Here is a 20,859-nt window from a genome sequence, read left to right on the forward strand (position 1 = left end):
GTAGTAAAAATTCCGACTGGCCCCGCCCGCCCCCATCTATTCTCTGCCTCCCGAGTCCCAGCTGATTGGGAGGAAATGTGGATTTTGCAGTAACCTTCCCCTGAATTGGAGAGGGAATGGAGATTTTACAGTATTCTTCTCCTGGAGTGGGGAGGGAATGGAGATTTTACAGTATCCTTCGCCTGCCACGCCCACCAAGCCACACCCACTAAGCCATGCCATGCCCACCAAGCCACACTCATAGAACCGGTAGTAAAAATTATTGAAACCCACCACTGCTCCCCATGATGATGTGATCAACATTTAGATGCTTGGAAACTGGCATGTATTTATGACGGTTGCCCTCTCCCAGGTCATGTGATGACCTTTTGTAACCTTCCGACAAGCAAAGTCAACTGGGAAGCAAGATTCACTTAACAACCGGGTTACTAACTTAACAATTGCAGTGATTTCCTTAACCGCTGCAGCAAGGAAGGTCGTAAAATGGAGCAAAGGTCCCTTAACAACTATCTCACTTAGCAATTTTGGACTTGATTGCGGTCATAAGTCAAGGAGTACCTGTACAAGTTTGATAAATACATGAAATAAAATGCCCATTTTACCTAAAACGGATTATTTAAGAAACGATGGGAGAAGAATCACCCAGGAACTTTGACAGCAAATACTAGTAAATACAAAATTGAAAATCTGCCTGCTGATTTTTTATGGCCCACTCATTCAGATTGGCTTTTTACAGCCCTATCTGCTTGATTGTGCTTTAAATTTAAATTTAAATTTAATTTAAATTTAAATTCCTTCTACAGAGGAATTATTGAGTCTGTCATTTGCACCTCTATAACTGTCTGGTTCGGTTCTGCAACCCAACAAGAAAAACACAGACTTCAGAGGATAATTAGAACTGCAGAAAAAATAATTGCTACCAACCTGCCTTCCATTGAGGACCTGTATACTGCGCGAATCAAGAAGAGGGCTGTGAAAATATTTGCAGATCCCTCGCATCCTGGACATAAACTGTTTCAACTCCTACCCTCAAAACGACGCTATGGAGCACTGCACACCAGAACAACTAGACACAAGAACAGTTTTTTCCCGAAGGCCATCACTCTGCTAAACAAATAATTCCATCAACACTGTCAAACTATTTACTGAATCTGCACTACTATTAATCTTCTCATCGTTCCCATCACAATCTCCTTCTACTTATGACTGTATGACTATAACTTGTTGCTGGCAATCCTTATGATTTATATTGATATATTGACCATCAATTGTGTTGTAAATGTTGTACCTTGATGAACGTATCTTTTCTTTTATGTACACTGAGAGCATAGGCACCAAGACAAATTCCTTGTGTGTCCAATCACACTTGGCCAATAAAAATTCAAAAATATATAAGACAGGGTCTTATTTTTGGAGAAACACGGTACCTTTTTGGGAGAGGAAAACAAGAAAAAGAAATCTGCCTCTGCCTCCCAGCAATTTTGCCTCGCTGAAGCAAACAGCAAATAGCCTGCTTTACTTCCATTTTCGTTTTCAGCATAGCTTGATTAGCACAAGAAGAACAAATCTGCTCCCAGCAATTTACCTCCTTGCAGCAAGCAGCAGAGGCCCGTGCAGCAATAGGCCATGGCCAACCCTGCAGCCTGAAACAGCTGAGAGACAGGAGGCCGATCCAATGGACAATCAACTTGTGCTAATTAGGCTGTGCTGAAGCTGAAAAGGGCTGCTTCTTCTTGCTTCCTGCTGCAAGGAGGTAAATTGCTGGGAGGCAGAGGCCAAAGGGTGGGGGCCAGTGGGAGGGTGGGGCTACATTCGGTGTATAAGACACACCCAAATTTTTACCCCCTTTTAGGGGGCAAAAAGATGGGTCTTATACTCTGAAAAATACGGTAATTGTTAGTGTGATGTTTATCCTGGAGTTAATCTATGCTCATCTGGGTACTGATTGCTAGTGGAGAAATGCTTTGGGTCTATTCTGTTCCCTTTTTTTTTTATTTGCCTTTATATCCGCCCTTCTCCAAAGACTCAGGGCGGCTTACACTATGTCAAGCAATAGTCTTCATCCATTTGTATATTATATACAAAGTCAACTTATTGCCCCCAACAATCTGGGTCCTCATTTTACCTACCTTATAAAGGATGGAAGGCTGAGTCAACCTTGGGCCTGGTGGGACTAGAACCTGCAGTAATTGCAAGCAGCTGCTGTTAATAATAGACTGCATTAGCCTGTTGAGCCACTTCCCAGCCCCTTTTTGGCTGGTAGATTGTCTCTTTTGCATAATGCATATTGATGTCATCACTGGAATCTTTCAAGAAGAGACTGGACTGCCATCTGTCAGAAATGGTGTTGGTCTCCTGCTTGGGCGGGGGGGTGGGGTTGGACTAGATGACCTCCAAGGTCCCTTCCAACTCCGTTAAATCTGTAATCTGATGTCTATGTGCCTGGCTAATTTATCAATGTGCCAGGCTTCTAGAAATTTTCTGGCATTTTTAGACTTGGCTTGGTCTATGTTGTGGTCCGCCAGCAGCCTGCAGAGTTGGCAGTAGAGTCGGACAGTGATGAGGCTGAGGAAGAGCATGAGCCAGTCCTGGAGGCTGGGGAAGGCCCAGATGAGGGCTCTGCGTTGGAGGCAGAGATGGGGCCAGGGCCATCGGGGAGTGATGTGCAGACTCCGGAGCCTCCAGAGACTGACAGTAGTAAGGCAGAGGAACAGGAGGAGCCTGTTTCTAATGCACGCATGAGAAGAGCTGCCAAAAGGTAAGAGCAGGTCAAGCAAAAAGGATGACTCGGGAGTAGGGCCAAGAGATGATTGGCCCCTCCCATAAGGCTTAAAAGACCAGCAATGGTGTTTGGGCTCTTTGTCGGAAAACAACGTTGATAGAATTGCTCTTTGTCTTGCTGCATTTATTTCTTGTCGGCATCTTCTGCTTTTGAACTTTTGCCAAGAAAAGCTTTTGGCAGTTTGCCTAATTAGACCAAGGTTGGTGATAAGACTGAAGACCTGTGTTATGAAGAATTTGTTTTGATTTAGTGTGGATGACGCTGAGAATGAGTTAATTCTCAGTTGTTCTAATAAAGTCTGTTTGTTTTTTGACCTGAGTGCGTCTACTACTACCTACTTGGGCCTGGGTCACAACCAGTGGTGGGATTCAGCCAGTTCGCACCACTTCGGGAGAACCGGTTGTTAACTTTCTGAGCAGTTTGGCAAACTGGCTGTTGGAAGAAATCATTAGGGCAGAGAACCGGTTGTTAAATTACTTGAATCCCACCACTGGTCACAAGAGTCTAGGACAGGGGTCTGCAAACTTGGCTCTTTTAAGACTTGTGGACTTCAACTCCCAGAGTTCCTCAGCCAGCCCTGGTCTAGGACGATCATATTTTCTCAAATGAAACAATGGTTAAGACTGCGCATATGTTCTGAAATTCAAGAGTCTTTCCATCATGTCTTCTGACTGCTAGTTGGTCTTCATGGATGCGTTCGGAGAGCAAACCCCACTCCTTAATAGCACTGATGATCTTCACAACTTTGAGTAAGGAAAATAGTTACAAGAAAACAAGCAAGCTCAGTAATGAAAACAGTAGAAGAAAACAAGCCAGCTCAGAGAGCATCCAAGCACCCTGCATTTCAACCCTGAGCTACAAATTGCCCAAGGAGCTGCTGATCCAGTTCTACAGAGGAATTATTGAGTCTGTCATCTGCACCTCTATAACTGTCTGGTTCGGTTCTGCAACCCAACAAGAAAGACACAGACTTCAGAGGATAATTAGAACTGCAAAAAAAATAATGGCTACCAACCTGCCTTCCATTGAGGACCTGTATACTGCACGAATCAAGAAGAGGGCCGTGAAAATATTTACAGATCCCTCACATCCAGGACATAAACTGTTTCATCTCCTACCCTCAAAACGATGCTATAGAGTACTGCACACCAGAACAACTAGACACAAGAACAGTTTTTCCCCGAAGGCCATCACTCTGCTAAACAAATAATTCCATCAACACTGTCAAACTATTTACTAAATCTGCACTACTATTAATCTTCTCATCGTTCCCATCACCAATCTCTTTCCACTTATGACTGTATGACTGTAACTTTGTTGCTGGCAATCCTTATGATTTATATTGATATATTGACCATCAATTGTGTTGTAAGTGTTGTACCTTGATGAATGTATCTTTTCTTTTATGTACACTGAGAGCATATGTACCAAGACAAATTCCTTGTGTGTCCAATCACACTTGGCCAATAAAAAATTCTATTCTATTCTATTCTATTCTATTCTATTCTATTCAAATATTCTCTTTTATTAATGCTAATTTTGTTCCATCGATGCCCCACTTCTTTCCTGGACAACTAAACCATCTATAAAATTCCAAGTTAGAAAAAGGTTTTTACGTTTAGGTATGATACAGCGGGAAGCACGGATCTGGATTAACCAACCATTCTTGCCAGAGCCAGCAAGCAATATCCACAAGAAATATCATGTATTATGTTTCGCCAGAAGACGATGAAGGAAAGGCATAAATATCTTCCCGTTTTATTCTCCCTGCATCTAATAGAAGGACAAAAAGCCTTAACAGAAGTCAGTACTTACTCCTTCGCTCCAGTTATGATCAGGTGCTCTCAGCCTTTTGAATTCGGGACCTTCCGAATTTTTTTCCAGAACTGGTAAGCAACACAAGCCAATTAGAAAGAAATCCCAAGTAGATGCTACGAAATGAAAATGTCTCGCTCGGGATTAAAAAGGTGAACCCAGAGGAAGAGAAGGCGCCTTCCTAGTTACCGGCGGACACCTGTCAATCGGAGTTTCGGCAAAAGTCAAGCCGGTAAAAAGTCAAAGCAACTTCTTCTCGCTTCAGCCAGAAAACTGGTTGCAACACATTCTCCTGTTCCAAAATTGGTTATGTTGCAAGTAGCTTTCCTCCTTAACTTTCTGGACTGGATTTGTCCTTGACAAAAAATACGCCAACAAATCAAAGAGTCACAACAAACCCCCGGGCTAAAATTCCACCCATTTCTTCTTCTTCTTCTTCCTCTTCTTAATGGAGAGACGTCATCACACGAAGGAGCAGAAGAGATGCCTCCGTCGGCTGCAGGTGGGAAAACTCACTCAGCATGATCTTGTTTGAACTTGTCGAAGGAATTAAAAAAACCAGGCCCCACCTTCTGCCAACGATCTAAACTGGAGCTCCTTAAAAAATGGGCTGGTTTGCACTGAACGCTGAGAGCGATGGGCAAAGTTTACAAGACCGCAAAGAAATCTAAAATAATAGAGTCGGAAGGGACCTTGGAGGTCTTCTAGTCCAACTCCTTGCTCCAGCAGGAGACCCTATACCATTTCAGAAAAAATGACTGACCAGTCTCCTTTTGAAAGCCTACAACAGAAAGCTGTTCCACTGATTGATTGTTCTTTAATATTTACAGACCCCTCACATCCTGGGCATAAACTGTTTCAACTCCTACCCTCAAAACGACGCTACAGAGCACTGCACACCAGAACAACTAGACACAAGGACAGTTTCTTCCCGAACGCCATCACTCTGCTAAACAAATAATTCCCTCAACATTGTCAAGCTATTTATTAAGTCTGCACTACTATTAATCTTCTCATCGTTCCCATCACCCATCACCTTCCACTTATGACTGTATGACTGTAACTTCGTTGCTTGTATCCTTTACGATTTATATTGATATTGATTGTTTCCTGATTGCTTATTTGTACCCTATGACTATCATTAAATGATAGAGGGAGCACCTTTTGGCTCCCGTGTAACACCCTTCCTGCGTAATCTGCACTGGCTCCCAGTGGTCTTCCGGGTTCACTTCAAGGTACTTGTCATCACCTTTAAAACGCTCCATGGCCTAGGGCCGGGATATTTACGGGACCGCCTACTGCCACCATTAGCCTCTCACCGACCAGTGCGCTCTCACAGAGAGGGCCTCCTCCGGATACCGTCAGCTAAACAATGTCAGCTGGCGACCTCCAGGGGGAGGGCCTTCTCTGTGGGGGCCCCTACCCTCTGGAACGAGCTCCCTCTGGGGCTTCGTCAACTCCCCGATCTCAAGTCCTTCCACCGCGAGCTGAAGACATTGCTGTTTCGAAGAGCAGGACTAGCTTGAATGTAGTTTTAAATTGGGATTTTTAAAAAAGGGGTTTAAATGAGGTTTTAAATTTGTATTTAAAAGTTAGAGCATCAATTGAATTTAACTATCTATTCTTTTAGCTGTTTTTTATGTATTATATGTTTTCTGTTGTTGTTGTTTTTTTGACTGTGAACCGCCCTGAGTCCTTCGGGAGATGGGCGGTATACAAATATAATAAATAATAATAATAATAATAATTAAGTGTTGTCCCTTATGATTCTTGATGAACGTTTCTTTTCTTTTATGTACAATGAGAGCATATGCACCAAGACAAATTCCTGTGTGTCCAATCACACTTGGCCAATAAAAAATTCTATTCTATTCTATTCTATTCTATTCTATTCTATTCTATTCTATTCTATTCTATTCTATTCTTGTTCCTGTTCCTGTTCCTGTTCCTGTTCCTGTTCCTGTTCCTATTTCTATTTCTATTTCTATTTCTATTTCTATTTCTATTTCTATTTCTATTCCTATTCCTATTCCTATTCCTATTTCTATTCTCACTGTTAGGAAGTTTCTCCTTAATTCCAGGTTCCAATAAAGAAGAATATTTGTAGCTCAGGGTTGAAATGAAGGGTCCTTGTGTTCTCTGAGCTTGTTTGTTTTCTTGTAGACGTTTCATTACCTGACTAGGTAACATCATCAGTGCTAGGCTATCTTTTCTCCTTGATTAGTTTCCATCCATTGTTTCTTGCGTTATCTTACTGGTCCCTTGGAAAATAAGTTGATCCCCTCTTCTTTGTGGCAGCCCCTCACATACTGAAAGACTGCTATCATATCCCTTATAGTCAATGATGATATTCAGCTGGTTCGGGAGAACCAGTAGTGAAGATTGCGGGTGGGCCCGCCCCCCCGACTCCCCGCTTCAGATCTATGCTGTCCTATTTAGCCATGTTTCGAGGTCGGGCACATGCGCGGAAGGTGCGCACACGAGCAAAGCACAAACGCAGAAGGACAGGCGCATGTGTGGAAGGTGCGTACACGCACGGAGCAAGCGTGCGCGCGCAGGTCGAACCGGCGGTAAAAATATGTAAAACCCATCTCTGCCCCTAGTCCAGGGGTGAAATGCTCCCAGGTCGGACTGGATCGTCCGATCGGGTAGCGATGGGGGCGGGTGGTTTGGAGAACCGGTAGCAAAAATCCCTGACCCCCTACTCCCCATGCCCAGCTGAGCCGCGCGATCATCAGAGGGTTTTTTTTTTTTAACTTTTAAAAGCATTTTTTCTTCGGCCAAAAAAATGCTTTTAAATGTTTTTAAAAAGCCTCTGATGATCGCGCAACTCAGCTGGGTGCTAGCCAAAAAATGGGAGGGGGGGAGTCCGTTTTTCCTCCCAGAAGGCTCTGCTAGTCAAACCAAAAAACGGGGAAGGGGAGTCCGTTTTTCCTCCCAGAGGGCCTTAGGAAATAATAAAAAGGCAGAATATTATATTTCCCTGGGTGAGAAATGGAGAGACATGCTCTTGGAAAGCAGCTCCCACCTTTCTTAATAGCCTGCAACGGATGTCAGCGCTTAAGAGATAAAAGTGATAGATAGCTCTATTCATAAGCAAATACCCTCACCCATATCCAACAAGGGTATGATTAGCCCTCCACCACAATAGGAATTGTCCAACAAGCCCCTTCATTGCATCAGCCCAAACTCTAACCAAACCTAGCTCAGACAAACTCCTAGGATTTATACATGGCCGCACGGGAGTCTGAAAACAGCCAATAGAATAAATATTCTTGCATAGGAACAGGAAGCTCAAGTGCAAAGCCCAAGAGAACGTATAAATACCCCCGCACTCTCAACTCCATGTGGTCAGCTGCCCAGGATCAAACATGCTTGGTGGTTCCGCTTCATCAATAAATGGAGCCTCTTTCCAATCAATCTCCAATCCATTTTGTCTCCAGTGTCTTTCTCTCAGCTTGGAGTTGAACCAGATGGATATTTCTTCCAACAATACTAAAGAGCTTCAGAATCCTGGAGAAATAGTTGTAGTGTATAAGAAGTCTCAAGCACTTTTTTTTTTAAGTCAGTGAATTTAAAACCTCCCGCCTACCAGCCATTTGGAAACCCGCCCTTACTGACAAACAAGTCCCTAACACGAGGAATGACACCAGACCCACACTCACGAGGTCCACACAGGATGTCACCACCGCACATCCACCCAGAAAGCAGACCCAAACCCACACTGATCATGAAGCACGACCAAGGACCAGAAGCCAGACCGCAGCTGCAACATTAGCCATTTCAAACCCCTCCAATCCATTCATGCAGCAGACTGACACCCACTATGAAGATGTAGCACGACCACAAAGCCAAACAACAGCTATGCAGCTCACCAGCTCAAATCCCCCTGCAGCACAGACTAGACTGAGCACAACCAAGCCCCCACCAACACAGGACACACCCCCAACCAATCAGAGCACAGAAAAAACCCCATCCAATTAGAGCACAGCCAAGCTCCCACCCAATCAGTTCAAACCCCCACTAGCAGTTAAAAGGAAGAAACAGCTGCGATCACACATTGCTCCCAGAAGCACGAAGCTGAAGCCTGAAGATGACGAATGAGACTTCGTCGAAACGTCGCCAAGACACTTCCAATTTTACACGGGAGAAAACCCAAACAACCAAAGACCTATATACAAACACCCGTGAAAACCTCAGAAAACAAATATATATATATATATATATATATATATATATATATATATATATATATATATATATATATATATATATATATATATATATGAATCATGAAGAGGTTTAGATTTGTGGACAGTAATGCAGTTTTCAATTGCTTCTTTTTTGTAATTTTCTTCTGATTTTGTTGTCAGATGACCACGGTTTATGACACTATGACATTTACTGCCAGCAATAGGTTAGCTTAGTCACTCTGTCATTCACTTAATGACCGCAGTAAAAAAAAGGGAAAGGTCTTAAAATCAGGCATAAAATGGCATGCTCAATTACGGTCTTAAGTCAAGGACCGTCTCTATTGTTGATGCTGTCCATATATCAGGAGGGAAATGTAAAGCAGGCACCATTACAGAGAAGACTGACTTCTGATAACCTACTAAATGATCCTGTTTTGTCATTGTTTTAAGTTAGAATAGAATAGAATAGAATAGAATAGAATAGAATAGAATAGAATAGCCAGCGCTGTCCGAAGACGTCTCCGTGGTCATGTGGCCGGCATGACTAAACACCAAAGGTGCACAGAACGCTGTTACCTTCCCACCAAAGGTGGTCCCTATTTTTCTATTTGCATTTTTTACATGCTTTCGAACTGCTAGGTTGGCAGAAGCTGGGACAAGTAACGGGAGCTCACCCCATTACATGGCAGCACTAGGGATTCGAACTGCTGAATTGCCAGCCTTTCGATCGAAAAGCTCAGCATCTTAGACACTGAGCCACCGCGTCCCTCTTCAAGGTGATTACCAACATCTTAAATTGGGGACCGAAAAGCAGACTGGGAACCAGTGCAGCTCACAGAGCAGTGGTGTCACAGGGGCCATTCTTGCACCCCCCCCCCAAAAAAAAACTATCCACGTTGCCGCACTCTGCACCAGCTGTAGCTTTCTAATGCTCTTCAAGGGTAGCCCCATGTAGAGTGCATGACAGTAGTCCAGTCGTCAGACGAGTAGGGACTGAACGACTGCGTGCAAAGAATCCTGGTCCAGCAAAGGAAGATGTGGTGGTAAATACGTTTAAGAACCAACAAACAAACAAATCTTAGCAAGAGCCAGGAATTTGTGGATTTTTATCAGGCTCACCAGCAGCTAATGTACTCCTGGTAGGATCTAGGAAGAACGTTATCAATTAGGCCGATTAATGGACCTACTGTGGTCAGCAGTTCCCTGCTTCATCAATCTGTTGGCCGTTCAAGCTCTAACGCGGATTTCTTTTTCCCCCTCCCTATTTATGGTTTCTAAAAATCCTCCAGCAGCACCGCTGACAAGTATCGGCTACTTTGCAAGACAGGCACAACTCTGGGTTCTCTTTAACCGGCAGCGTAGATTATAAAGAGGACAAATAGGATTAGAAGCGTGTCTGCTTTTCCCCACCAGCGGCTGCATAATACGCAGCTGATTGCATAAAACAGGGGTGTCAAACTTGATTTCATTGAGGGCCGCATCAGGGTTGTGTTTGACCTCGGGGGGGGGGGCGGGGAGAGGTGGGTGTGGCCAGGGTGGGTGTGGCCAGCTCAACATCACTCATGTTTTTTTTTGTTTGTTTGTTTACATTTATACCCCGCCCTTCTCCGAAGACCCAGGGCGGCTTACAGTGTAAGGCAATAGTCTCATTCTATTTGTATATTTTTACATAGTCAACTTATTGCCCCCCCAACAATCTGGGTCCTCATTTTACCTGCCTTATAAAGGATGGAAGGCTGAGTCAACTTTGGGCCGGGCTTGAACCTGCAGTAATTGCAGGCTACTGTGTTCTAATAACAGGCTTCTTAACAGCCTGAGCTATTCCGGCCCTTCATGTTGGGTGTGCCTGAGCACTCTGCCAGTGAAAACGGGCTCAGGAGCTCCGTTTTTGGCTGTGACGGCTTCCTGCAGCCATCTGCCAGCAAAAACAGAGTTCGGGAGGATCACTCGTGACCCTCCCGAGCTCCGTTTTTGCTGGCAGAAGCACCGTGGACCAGTCCTTCACTGTTTCCAGGGCAGCCCCACGGGCCAGATCTAAGCACCCCGTGGGCTGGATCTGGCCCCTGCGGCCTTGAGTTTGATACCCCTGGCATAAAACAAGATGGAAAACAGAAAAATCAATCTGTCTGATCCAGCTGTGACTAAGACTTGTTTCATGATTCTTGGATACAATCTCTTAGAAAAGGGGTCTCCAACCCCCGGTCCAAGGATTGGCACCGGTCCATGGCATGCCAGAAATCAGACCACGCAAACAAGGGAAACCACATCCTCTCCGGTCTGTGGAAATACCTCTCTCCACAGTCCCTGGTACCCCAAAGGTTGGATGCCACTGTCTTAAAAGTAAGTTAATAATAGCTGCCAATTTTCGAAGTACGGCTTTGCTTTTTGCAACCATTATCACTTCTCAGCTTGCCAACGAACCGGGGGGGGGGGGAAAGGGGAGATGGAATGTAGGCTCCAAACATCAAGAAGACAGCCATGGGGAGTTAAGGTGTTGTGTCTCGTCCGATCTAGAGAGGGTGGAGGGTGGAGGGAGGAGGGAGGAAGGGGGGAAATGTTTGTCAATATTTTTGTAAAACTTTTCTAATAATAAAATAATAATAATAAATAATAATAATAAAAAAAGAAGAAGACAGCCATGAGAACCAAGGACACTTCAGCAGGTGTTTGCCAGAGCCAAAGTCTTTTTCTCATAACAATAAAATGATATTCAATTGGACAATGTGACCTGCTCTAATAGGGGGAGGGAGAATTAGCTTGATCTGGTTTTGCCCTCATCAGTGGCGATATGATGTACTCGATACAGTTTTGCATTCAGAGATTGGATCGTCTCGGCCGTCCTTGCTTTGGTTGGGTTTGTCAGTTGGAACCTTGACAAATGGCCTCTTAGCTCTTTGTTCTTCTTATTTCTAAAAGAACTTTACAATTTAGTATGCAATACCTATACAAAAAAAAAAAAGGTAAATTCTGTATGAAGCATTATTAGAAAAGGATTGGAATTAAATCTCCCCAAACTTTAATGTCCTTATACTATATATATATTTGTTTGTGGGATCTTGCAGACAGATCTCATACACCATTTTTTTTTTTGGAGGGGGGAAGTTGTAATTGTGTTAGAAACAGTGCAGAGAGCAATCCAAATGATGCAGAAGTTCAAATTCTTTCCTTAGTGGAAAAAAAAATAGGATGTTTGAAATCTTTTACCTTGGACGAAAACACATATAAAATCAAGAACAAGCGAACTCTCGGACTAAAAGGCATCTCAAGAAATGGATTAGAATGATATTTAAAACAGAGAAAACCAAGCAAATTTAATTCTTGACTTAGCAACCATTCACTGTTCAAACTTACTGTGGCACTGAAAAAAAGGGACAAAGAACTAGTCCTTGCACTTATGACGATTGTATCATTCCCACCATCGTGTGATCAAAATTTAGCGGCTCGGCATGCATTTATGAGGGTTGTGGCATGAGGGTTGCGGTCATGTGAAGGCCGTTTGCGACTTTTCCAAGCAACTTCCAACTAGCAAAGTTAATGGGGGAATTCGGATTTGTTTAACGACTGCATGATTGACTTAACAATCTCAGGGATTTGCTGAACCACCGTGGGAAAAAATGGTTGTGAAATTGGATGTGTGTGTGAGACTCTCTTAACCATAGCTTTGCTTAGCAATGGAAATTCCGGTCCCTGATTGTGGTCGTAAGTGGAGGATTACTGTTGTGACCCAGGCCCAAGTAATCAGTGTAAAAACAAACAAACTTTATTTGAGCAGCTGAGAATTACTTCATTCTCAGCGTAGTTTAACTAAATTAAAACAAATCTCTCCCAACACAATTCCTATCACCAACCTTGGTCCAATTAGACAAACTGCCAAAGGCCTTTCTTGGCAAAAGTTCAGAAGACACCGATACAAATGCAACAAAACAAAGCTATCAATGTTGTTTTCCGGCAAAGAGCACAAACACCGTTGCTGGTCTTTTAAGCCTTATGGGAAGGGCTCTCTTGGCCCTACTCCTGAGTCATCCTCTTTGCTTGAGCTGCTCTTACCTTCTGGCAGCTCTTCTCATGTGTGCGTTAGGAACAGGCTCCTTCTGTTCCTCTACCTCACTACTGCCAGCCTCTGTAGGCTCCGGAGTCCGCACCTCACTCCCCGATGGCCCTGGCCCCACCTCAGCCTCCAACACAGAGCCCTCATCCGGGCCTTCCCCAGCCTTCAGAACTGGCCCACGCTCTTTTGTAGCCTCATCGCTGTCTGACTCCATTCCTAGCTCCGCAGGCTGCTGGCGGACTACAACACTCACCTGTACTTTACACAGGGCACAATTTAGCCTGTGTCGAAAGGGTGGCACGGTGTCACATGGATTCTATGTTTAGAAAATAAAAGGACAAATTACCTGAGTCTTCCATCCTCTGCGGCAGCTCCTCCAGGTATTATCTTAGTAATAAATATTCCGGGATCGTCCCCAATATGTGGATTATCTGTTCCTCCAGCAATACTGAACCCCAGGCCAGAATTGCCCTACGGAAAAGAGAAAGAGATGAAGTTATTAAGAAAATAATGGCATGTGTTGAAATGAGCAAATTGACATTTGAAATTAGGGAACAGGAAGATAAACAATATTAGAAGATATGGGACTTATTTTATCAATGGTTAGATAAAAAAATATGTTAATGAAATTTGATAGAGGTTTTTATAATGTAAGAATTGTTGAAATATATAAAATATAATGTAATATCATTGGTTTGATTCAAGATGGTGATATAAATGATGTAATACAATTAACTTAAAATTTAGAACGTTTTGTACCAAGTGAGGGAAGAAATACTTATAGTTAAACAAATGATTAATGGACCAAAACATTTGGATATATATTAGATTGGTAAAATGTAAAATTAGATAAATTAAAAGATACGAAATTCGGTGAAATTGCACAAAAGATTTGTAACCAACCAATCGACACACTGTTTGTATTTGTACTGACGATGTTTTTATGTATGTTTGTTCAAAAAATTTTAAAAAAATCAAAAAAAGAAAAAAGAAAAGAAAAGAGAAAGGGAAAACGATGATAATAAATTGTGAAATATAAAATGACTCATGAGAAGGGATATTTTTTTTAAAAAGATAATATGGTAAACAAAAACTGAAGAAATATATTGTCAAAAGAGTAAGATGATTATTAATACTGGTGATTGTAACATTTGAACATTCTTTAACAATGGTAGAGCATAGAAAAATGATGGGGATATGATGAAATAAATTGTGAAGTATAAAATGATTTACTTAGAAGGGTTTTACTTAGATGTAAGGGAAATTTAAATGAAAGGTAATGGGAATAAGATATTTTTACTTAAAAAAGAAGATGTGGAAAATAAAACTGAAGAAATATATTGGTAAAGGGGTAAAATGACTAATAAGATACGATAATCTGGTCCACCTTTAGAAAACAATGGATATTTAGAAATAAGTGTGAAATATTAAAATGATTGTGTGAAATTTAAAGGGTTTCGATAGAATAAAGAATTATTGGAAAATATATGTGAGACGAAGAAACAAAAGATTGAAATGAAAGAAGATTAAGATTAGGCGGTTAGAGCGGAGGGTAATTTTGATTATATATTAAATATAAAATAGAGATGAAAAAGGGAACAGAATAGAAATATAAATGGCAGAAATTGAATGATATAAATTAAATTTGGGGAAAATAAGCTGTATGTATTTTGACTCGGTCAATACTCTATTCAGAAAAAACGTATTGTGTGTTTGTTTGTCTTTGAAAAATAAAAAAAAACTTTTACAAAAAGAAAAGAAAAGAGAAGAGACAGAGGTAGAAAAATAAATAACAACAAAACTGTCACAGAAAGGGTATCCTTGACTATACAAGCGTAACAGTATAACACATGGGACCTTGAAGGTCTTCTAGTCCAACCCCCGGCTCAAGCAGAAGATCCTATACCATTACAGGCAAATGGTTGTCCAATCTTCTTTTCAAAACTTCCAGTATTGGAGCATCCACAACTTCTGCAGGCCAGCAGAATCCCACTGTTGAATTGTTTTAACTGACAGGAAATTTCACCTAGAACGTTCTAGGCGGGATCTCTCTTCGACAAGCTTTCACCCACTGCTACTTATTCTGCCCTCAGTGTAGTGGTTTAATAATTTAAAATACAAATAATAAAGCTTTTGGTTCTTTAGACCAGTGGTGGGTTTCAAATTTTTTTACTACCGGTTCTGTGGGTGTGGCTTGGTGGGCGTGGCATGGCTTGGTGGGCGTGGCTTGGTGGGCATGGTAGGGGAAGGATACTGTAAAATCTCCATTCCCTCCCCAATCCAGGGAACGAATACTGTAAAATCTCCATTCCCTCCCCAATCCAGGGAAAGAATACTGCAAAATCCCCATTTCCTCCCGATCAGCTGGGACTCGGGAGGCAGAGAATAGAGGGGGACAGGGCCAGTCAGAATTTTTACTACTGGTTCTCCGAACTACTCAAAATTTCCACTACCGGTTCTCCAGAACTGGTCAGAACCTGCTGAAACCCACCTCTGGGCCAGGGGTGTCAAACTGGAATTCTTCAAGGGCCGGATCAGCATTGTAGTTCTCCTCCACGGGCCAACTGGGGAGGGGAGGGTGGGGGAGATGGGACGGACGCCTCCTGCAACACCCTGCCGGCTAAAACAGGGTGCGAGGGGGCCCCGCGCAGCCCCACGCACCCCATTTTGGCTGGCAAAATGCTGCAGGAGGCCGTCCAAGCCGAAAACCGGGTCCGCACCCTGCAGCCTCCCCCACCCCCGCGTGCTCCATTTTGACTGCCAGAGGCACCATGGGCCGATCCTTTGCTATTTCCAGGCTGGCCCTGTGGACGAGATTTTCGCACCCCGCAGGTGCCGGATGCAGCCCACAGGCCTTGAGTTCAACACCCCTGCTTTAGACCAAAGTTTGACAGAATATTTGGACTTGCAATCCAAGAACCAGAAGGTTTTACAACGACAAGCAGATGAGATTCCTAGATGGTCAAACGCTGTCTGTTGATGTATTTCCCATTTGCGCTGGGCTGCCTCAGCGCAAAGCCTTTTAGAGTGTCGTACGGACTTTAATAACCCAACTTTAGCTTATTGTTGCAAAACAGCTCTTCCCTTTAGGAAGAAAAACTGGACAGGATTCCAGCTGCTCTTCACACAGTATTTTAAAGCATCTTGAAGACAATCGGAGGTCCAGTGGCTTGCTAAATTGCTTTTGGCCACAAAGGTTCTTGCAAGACACCCACTGAGAATACCACGGTGACAAAACAACAATTGGTGTTATTTGGGGGCTGACCATTTACAGATGCCTCTATCTGTATGAATTCTGGAGTGGGTACTGGGATAAGGGATGATAAGGCTCAAAGAGTTGATCAAAAATATTTGTTTCTGCTTTGTGCTTTCCTTGTTGATAGGATAATTCAGTGATGGGAAACTTTTTGGGCTTAATGGGTCAATAAAATAGAATAGAATTCTTTATTGGCCAAGTGTGATTGGACACACAAGGAATTTGTCTTGGGGCATACGCTCTCAGTGTACATAAAAGAAAAGATACGTTCATCAAGAATCATAAGGTACAACACTTAATTATAGTCATAGGTTACAAATAAGCAATCGGGAAATAATCAATATTGAGAGAAAAACTTTTACTTTTACTTAGGTGAAAAAACGTGGGAGTTTTCAGAGTCGGTTTTCACCAGGTAAGTGTTGTGGCCCACCAGTGGATCTGGCAGCAGATTCGAACAGTGAGGAGGTTGGAGAAGAACATGGGCCAGTCCTGAGTCTGGGGAAGGCTCTGACAAGGGCTCTGCATCAGAGGCAGAAATGGGGCCAGGGCTGTCTGACAGTTGTCAGCTGCCTTTAGAGTTGTTCTGTCCCCCTTGCCTCAGTCCGAGCGATGACTTAATTAGCCGGCAACTATCAGCTTTTGGCAGCAAACTAGCGAGTGTCTGCCAAGTGTCTCTGTTATCTCTCTTGATGCTGATGAGTCAACCAGGAACAAACAGCACTTCAGCTCTAGTTAAGCAGTTGATTTGCTTGCCACGAAGTGATATAGCAGCCCTTGCTGCTTTTATATCATGTGGGGTGTGGCTCCATGACTCAGCACTTCCTAGGCCTGCCCCACCCTTGCTTCTGTTTGTTTTTTTTTAATTTACATTTATATCCCGCCCTTCTCCGAAGACTCGGGGCGGCGTACAATGTATAAGGCCTCTCCTGCCTATGAAACCTAGGGTCCAGCCAGGCCTGATTGCCATCAGCTGGGTCTGGAGGCGTGGCCTGGGGGGGAAAGAATCAGGGACGGAGGCCTCGTTATCTCCTCCACCTGGTCTGCCTCTGTCTCCTGGAGCTGAGCCAAGGAAGCCGGTGCTCCAGAGGTAAGTCTTGATGGCCCTTCCCCCTCACTTTCTGAATCACTTTCTGGCAGGGGCCCCAGCTTGGGGGGCGCAGACACAACAGGAGTTGGACATCAGTGGAGCAGAAGAACAGCTGGATCCTGTTCCCAATGTGTGCATGTGCAGAGCTGCCAGGGGAAGCCTGGGTCAGAACAATAAGTGCCAATACGGTATTTCCAATAAAGCTATTCTTTGAGGAATTGAATTGTCTTGGGGTGTTGCTTGAAATGGATGCATTACTTGGAACCCTGACAGGGCTCTCTAACCTTCGGGCCACGGGCAGCTACCAGTCCATGGAAATTTCTTTCCCCTCACTGGTGAACTGGTCCCTGGTGTTCAAACAGTTGGGGGCCAATTGACATGACATATACTTTGGGTGGAAGCAAAGAACAGGAGGAAGAGTTGTGTTGTGACCCAGGCCCAAGTAAGTAGTAGTAAACTTAGTCCGTGGAAAAATAAACTTTATTCGAACAGCTGGGAATTACTTCATTCCCAGCGGAGTTCAGCTCAAAGGAAAACAAATGCCTCCCAAACACAAATTCTTCAGTTATCTCACAAACCTTAGTCCAATTAGGCAAACTGCCAAAGGCCCTTCCTGGCAAATGTCCAGAAGCCACAAACAGAAAAAAAAGACGTACACGAAGCAAAGGACACAGCTACATTGCTGTTTTCCGGCCAGCTGAAACACCGGTGCTGGTCTGTTTTAGGCCTTACGGGAGGGGCCAATCATCTCTTGGCCCTACTCCAGAGTGGTCCTCTCTGCTTGAGCTGCTCTTGCCTTCTGGCAGCTCTTCTCATAGGAACAGGCTCCTCCTATTCCTCTGCCTCACTACTATCAGGCTCTGGAGGCTCTGGAGTCCGCACCTCACCTCCCGATGGCCCTGGCCTCACCTCAGCCTCATCGCTGTCTGACTCCGTTGCCAGCTCTGTAGCCTGCTGACTGACCACAACAAGTTGACAGTGTTCCTAGCAAACCAGAGGTCTTTAAAAGAAGGATAATGTCAAGTTCCAAGAAATTACCCGGAATGATGTGTCAGCAACACACTGAAGGCTCTTTTGGATTCCACCCAACGGAAGCCAACACACAAAAGGAAAGGTCAGCACCTTTGCTTGTACTCTGAAGACCTGAAAAGCGCTAGTCATTAATTGTCTTGTGATCCTTGACCCGATCGAGAGTCAGCGAGAGTTACCTGGGGTTGTCCCTTTATTGAGTACGCGGTCTTCGAGGTCACGCGAAGACGCAAAAGGGCAACGACGTGCGGGTGAAAGATTGGTCGTGCTTCTTTTCTCCTGGGAAAATTGAAAACTCTAACCCACGGCAGAGCTTTCGGAGAAATAACGTATTTTCGATGGAAGCTTTCAAAAAAGGGATCGAAATTGGCTCGTAATTGGGCTGGAGAGGGACGTTTTGATTGTTGAGACTTCAAAGCCATCTCTACAAGGGGTGTGTGCGTGTGTGTGTGTGTGTGTGTGTGTGTGTGTGTGTGTATTTATACAATACCAGCAAAGTGCCTTTTTTATAACAGCTGTTGGGCAAACCATCGTGCCACCACAGAAACATTATAGAAATAGTCCTTGATTTACGACCATAATGGAGACTATCCGTTACCGCCATATATTATAGTGGTTATAAAACGGTGTTCGTTCTGTAAACACAGCAGTTGTGAAGCAGCCATCTATATAGGGTATAGGGTTTCCTGCTTGAGGGGGTTGGGCTAGAACACCTCCAAGGGTCAGGGGTCCAAGTAACACCCCTAACGAAAGACAACGCCGAGGCTTGAGTTTCCTCAAAGTTCCATTTTATTAGAGATGTTATATTGGCAAATAAGGCAAGTATTCCCAGATACTGGGAAAACCCGAATCTGAAAGCTTCCAGGTTCCCCCCCCCCCAAAAGGAAAGTCCAAGTCCCTGCCCAAAACCCACATGTCCATCACATAGTCCAATCAAAGGACCGCCCCAACTGGAGATGCCTCCCAATTCCAGCCATCCAGGTGTAGGGCAAGATGTCCTTGACTCTCTGAGAAAGGAATGTTATTATGACTGTACAGGTATATCACCCACACTCCATACAATCCCCCCTCCCAGTTTCCCACAGCAGTAAATGTGGCAGGCCTGAAGATCCAATGAAAAAGATGGCTTCCAGAGACCTCTTCTCTTCTCTTCTCTTCTCTTCTCTTCTCTTCTCTTCTCTTCTCTTCTCTTCTCTTCTCTCTTCTCTCCCCACCCTTTCCCTTCCCTTCTCTCTCTTCCCTTCCCTTCCCTTCCCTTCTCTTCTCTCCCCACCCTTTCCCTTCCCTTCCCTTCCCTTCCCTTCTCTTCTCTTCTCCTCTCCCCACCCTTTCCCTTCCCTTCCCTTCCTTCCCTTCCTTCTCTTCTCTTCCCACCCTTTCCCTTCCCTTCCTTCCTTCCTTCTCTTCTCTCCCACCCTTTCCCTTCCCTTCCTTCCCTTCCTTCTCTTCTCTTCTCTTCTCTCCCCACCCTTTCCCTTCCTTCCTTCTCTTCTTCTCTCCCACCCTTTCCCTTCCTTCCTTCCCTTCTCTTCTTCTCTCCCCACCCTTTCCCTTCCCTTTCCTTCTCTCTTCTCTTCTCTTCTCTTCTCTTCTCTTCTCTTCTCCTCTCTTCTCTTCTCTTCTCTCCCCACCCTTTCCCTTCCCTTCTCTCCTCCCCTCCCCTCTCCTCCCTCCCTCCCCTCCCCTCCCCTCCATTCTTAATGCACCAGAGATAAATTCCTTGTGTGTCCAATCACATTTGGCCAATAAAGAATTCTATTCTATTCTGACTTAAAACAATGACAAAACAGGATCATTTAGTAGGTTATCAAAAGTCAGTCTTCTCTGTAATGGTGCCTGCTTTGCTTTTCCCTCCTGAAATACGGGCAGCATCTACAATAGAGATGGTCCTTGACTTACAACCGTAATTGAGCATGCCTGATTTTAAGACCTTTCCTTTTTTTGCTGCAGTCATTAAGTGAATGACACAGTCACTAAGCTAACCTATTGTTGGCAGTAAATGCCAGTTTGGGGCAAAAATGTCATAAACCATGGTCCTCTGACTGCGGGGTACTGCCAATGGCCATAAACAGGAGCTGAGTGTCAGGGCTCTTTTTCAACGTCTGTCATAACTTTGAAAGGTTGCTCAGTGACCTGTCGTAAGCCGAGGACTAGCTCTATTGAGATCTGGTGTGTGTTGACAACCACTGTTTGCTGCAATAATTTATTTATTTATTTATTTTTATTTATTTATTTTATTTGTCACAACAGTATATATAAGCATAAGCATGAAAGTAACTATACAATATATAAGCATATATATTATCATAAGTATGCAATAAGTATATGAAATTCGATACAATTCAGCCTTCCATCCTTTATAAGGTAGGTAAAATGAGGACCCAGATTGTTGAGGGCAATAAGTTGACTTTGTATATAATATACAAATGGATGAAGACTGTTGCTTGACATAGTGTAAGCCGCCCTGAGTCTTCAGAGAAGGGCGGGATATAAATGCAAATTAAAAAAATAAATAAAGGGAACATTAGGACAGGAACGGTAGGCACGCTTGTGCTCTTATGCACGCCCCTTATAGTCCTTTTGGGAATGGGGTGAGGTCAATAGTAGACAGTTTTTGGTTGAAGCTTTTGGGATTTGGGGAAGAGACCA

At 43.8% G+C, this 20,859-nt stretch overlaps 1 protein-coding gene across 1 annotated transcript in view; it reads right to left on the minus strand.

Annotated features, from left to right (window-relative positions):
- The window catches only part of DLG2 (discs large MAGUK scaffold protein 2), a 1,438,267-nt gene that overhangs the window by 312,183 nt on the left and 1,105,225 nt on the right, over positions 1 to 20,859 (minus strand). Inside the window, exon 10 of the mRNA XM_058186296.1 lies at positions 13,185 to 13,309. Within this exon, the coding sequence (XP_058042279.1) occupies positions 13,185 to 13,309 (125 nt within the window). The remainder of the gene's footprint in view (positions 1 to 13,184; positions 13,310 to 20,859) is intronic.

Source organism: Ahaetulla prasina, chromosome 5 (assembly GCF_028640845.1).
Source record: "Ahaetulla prasina isolate Xishuangbanna chromosome 5, ASM2864084v1, whole genome shotgun sequence".
NCBI lineage: Eukaryota > Metazoa > Chordata > Lepidosauria > Squamata > Colubridae > Ahaetulla > Ahaetulla prasina.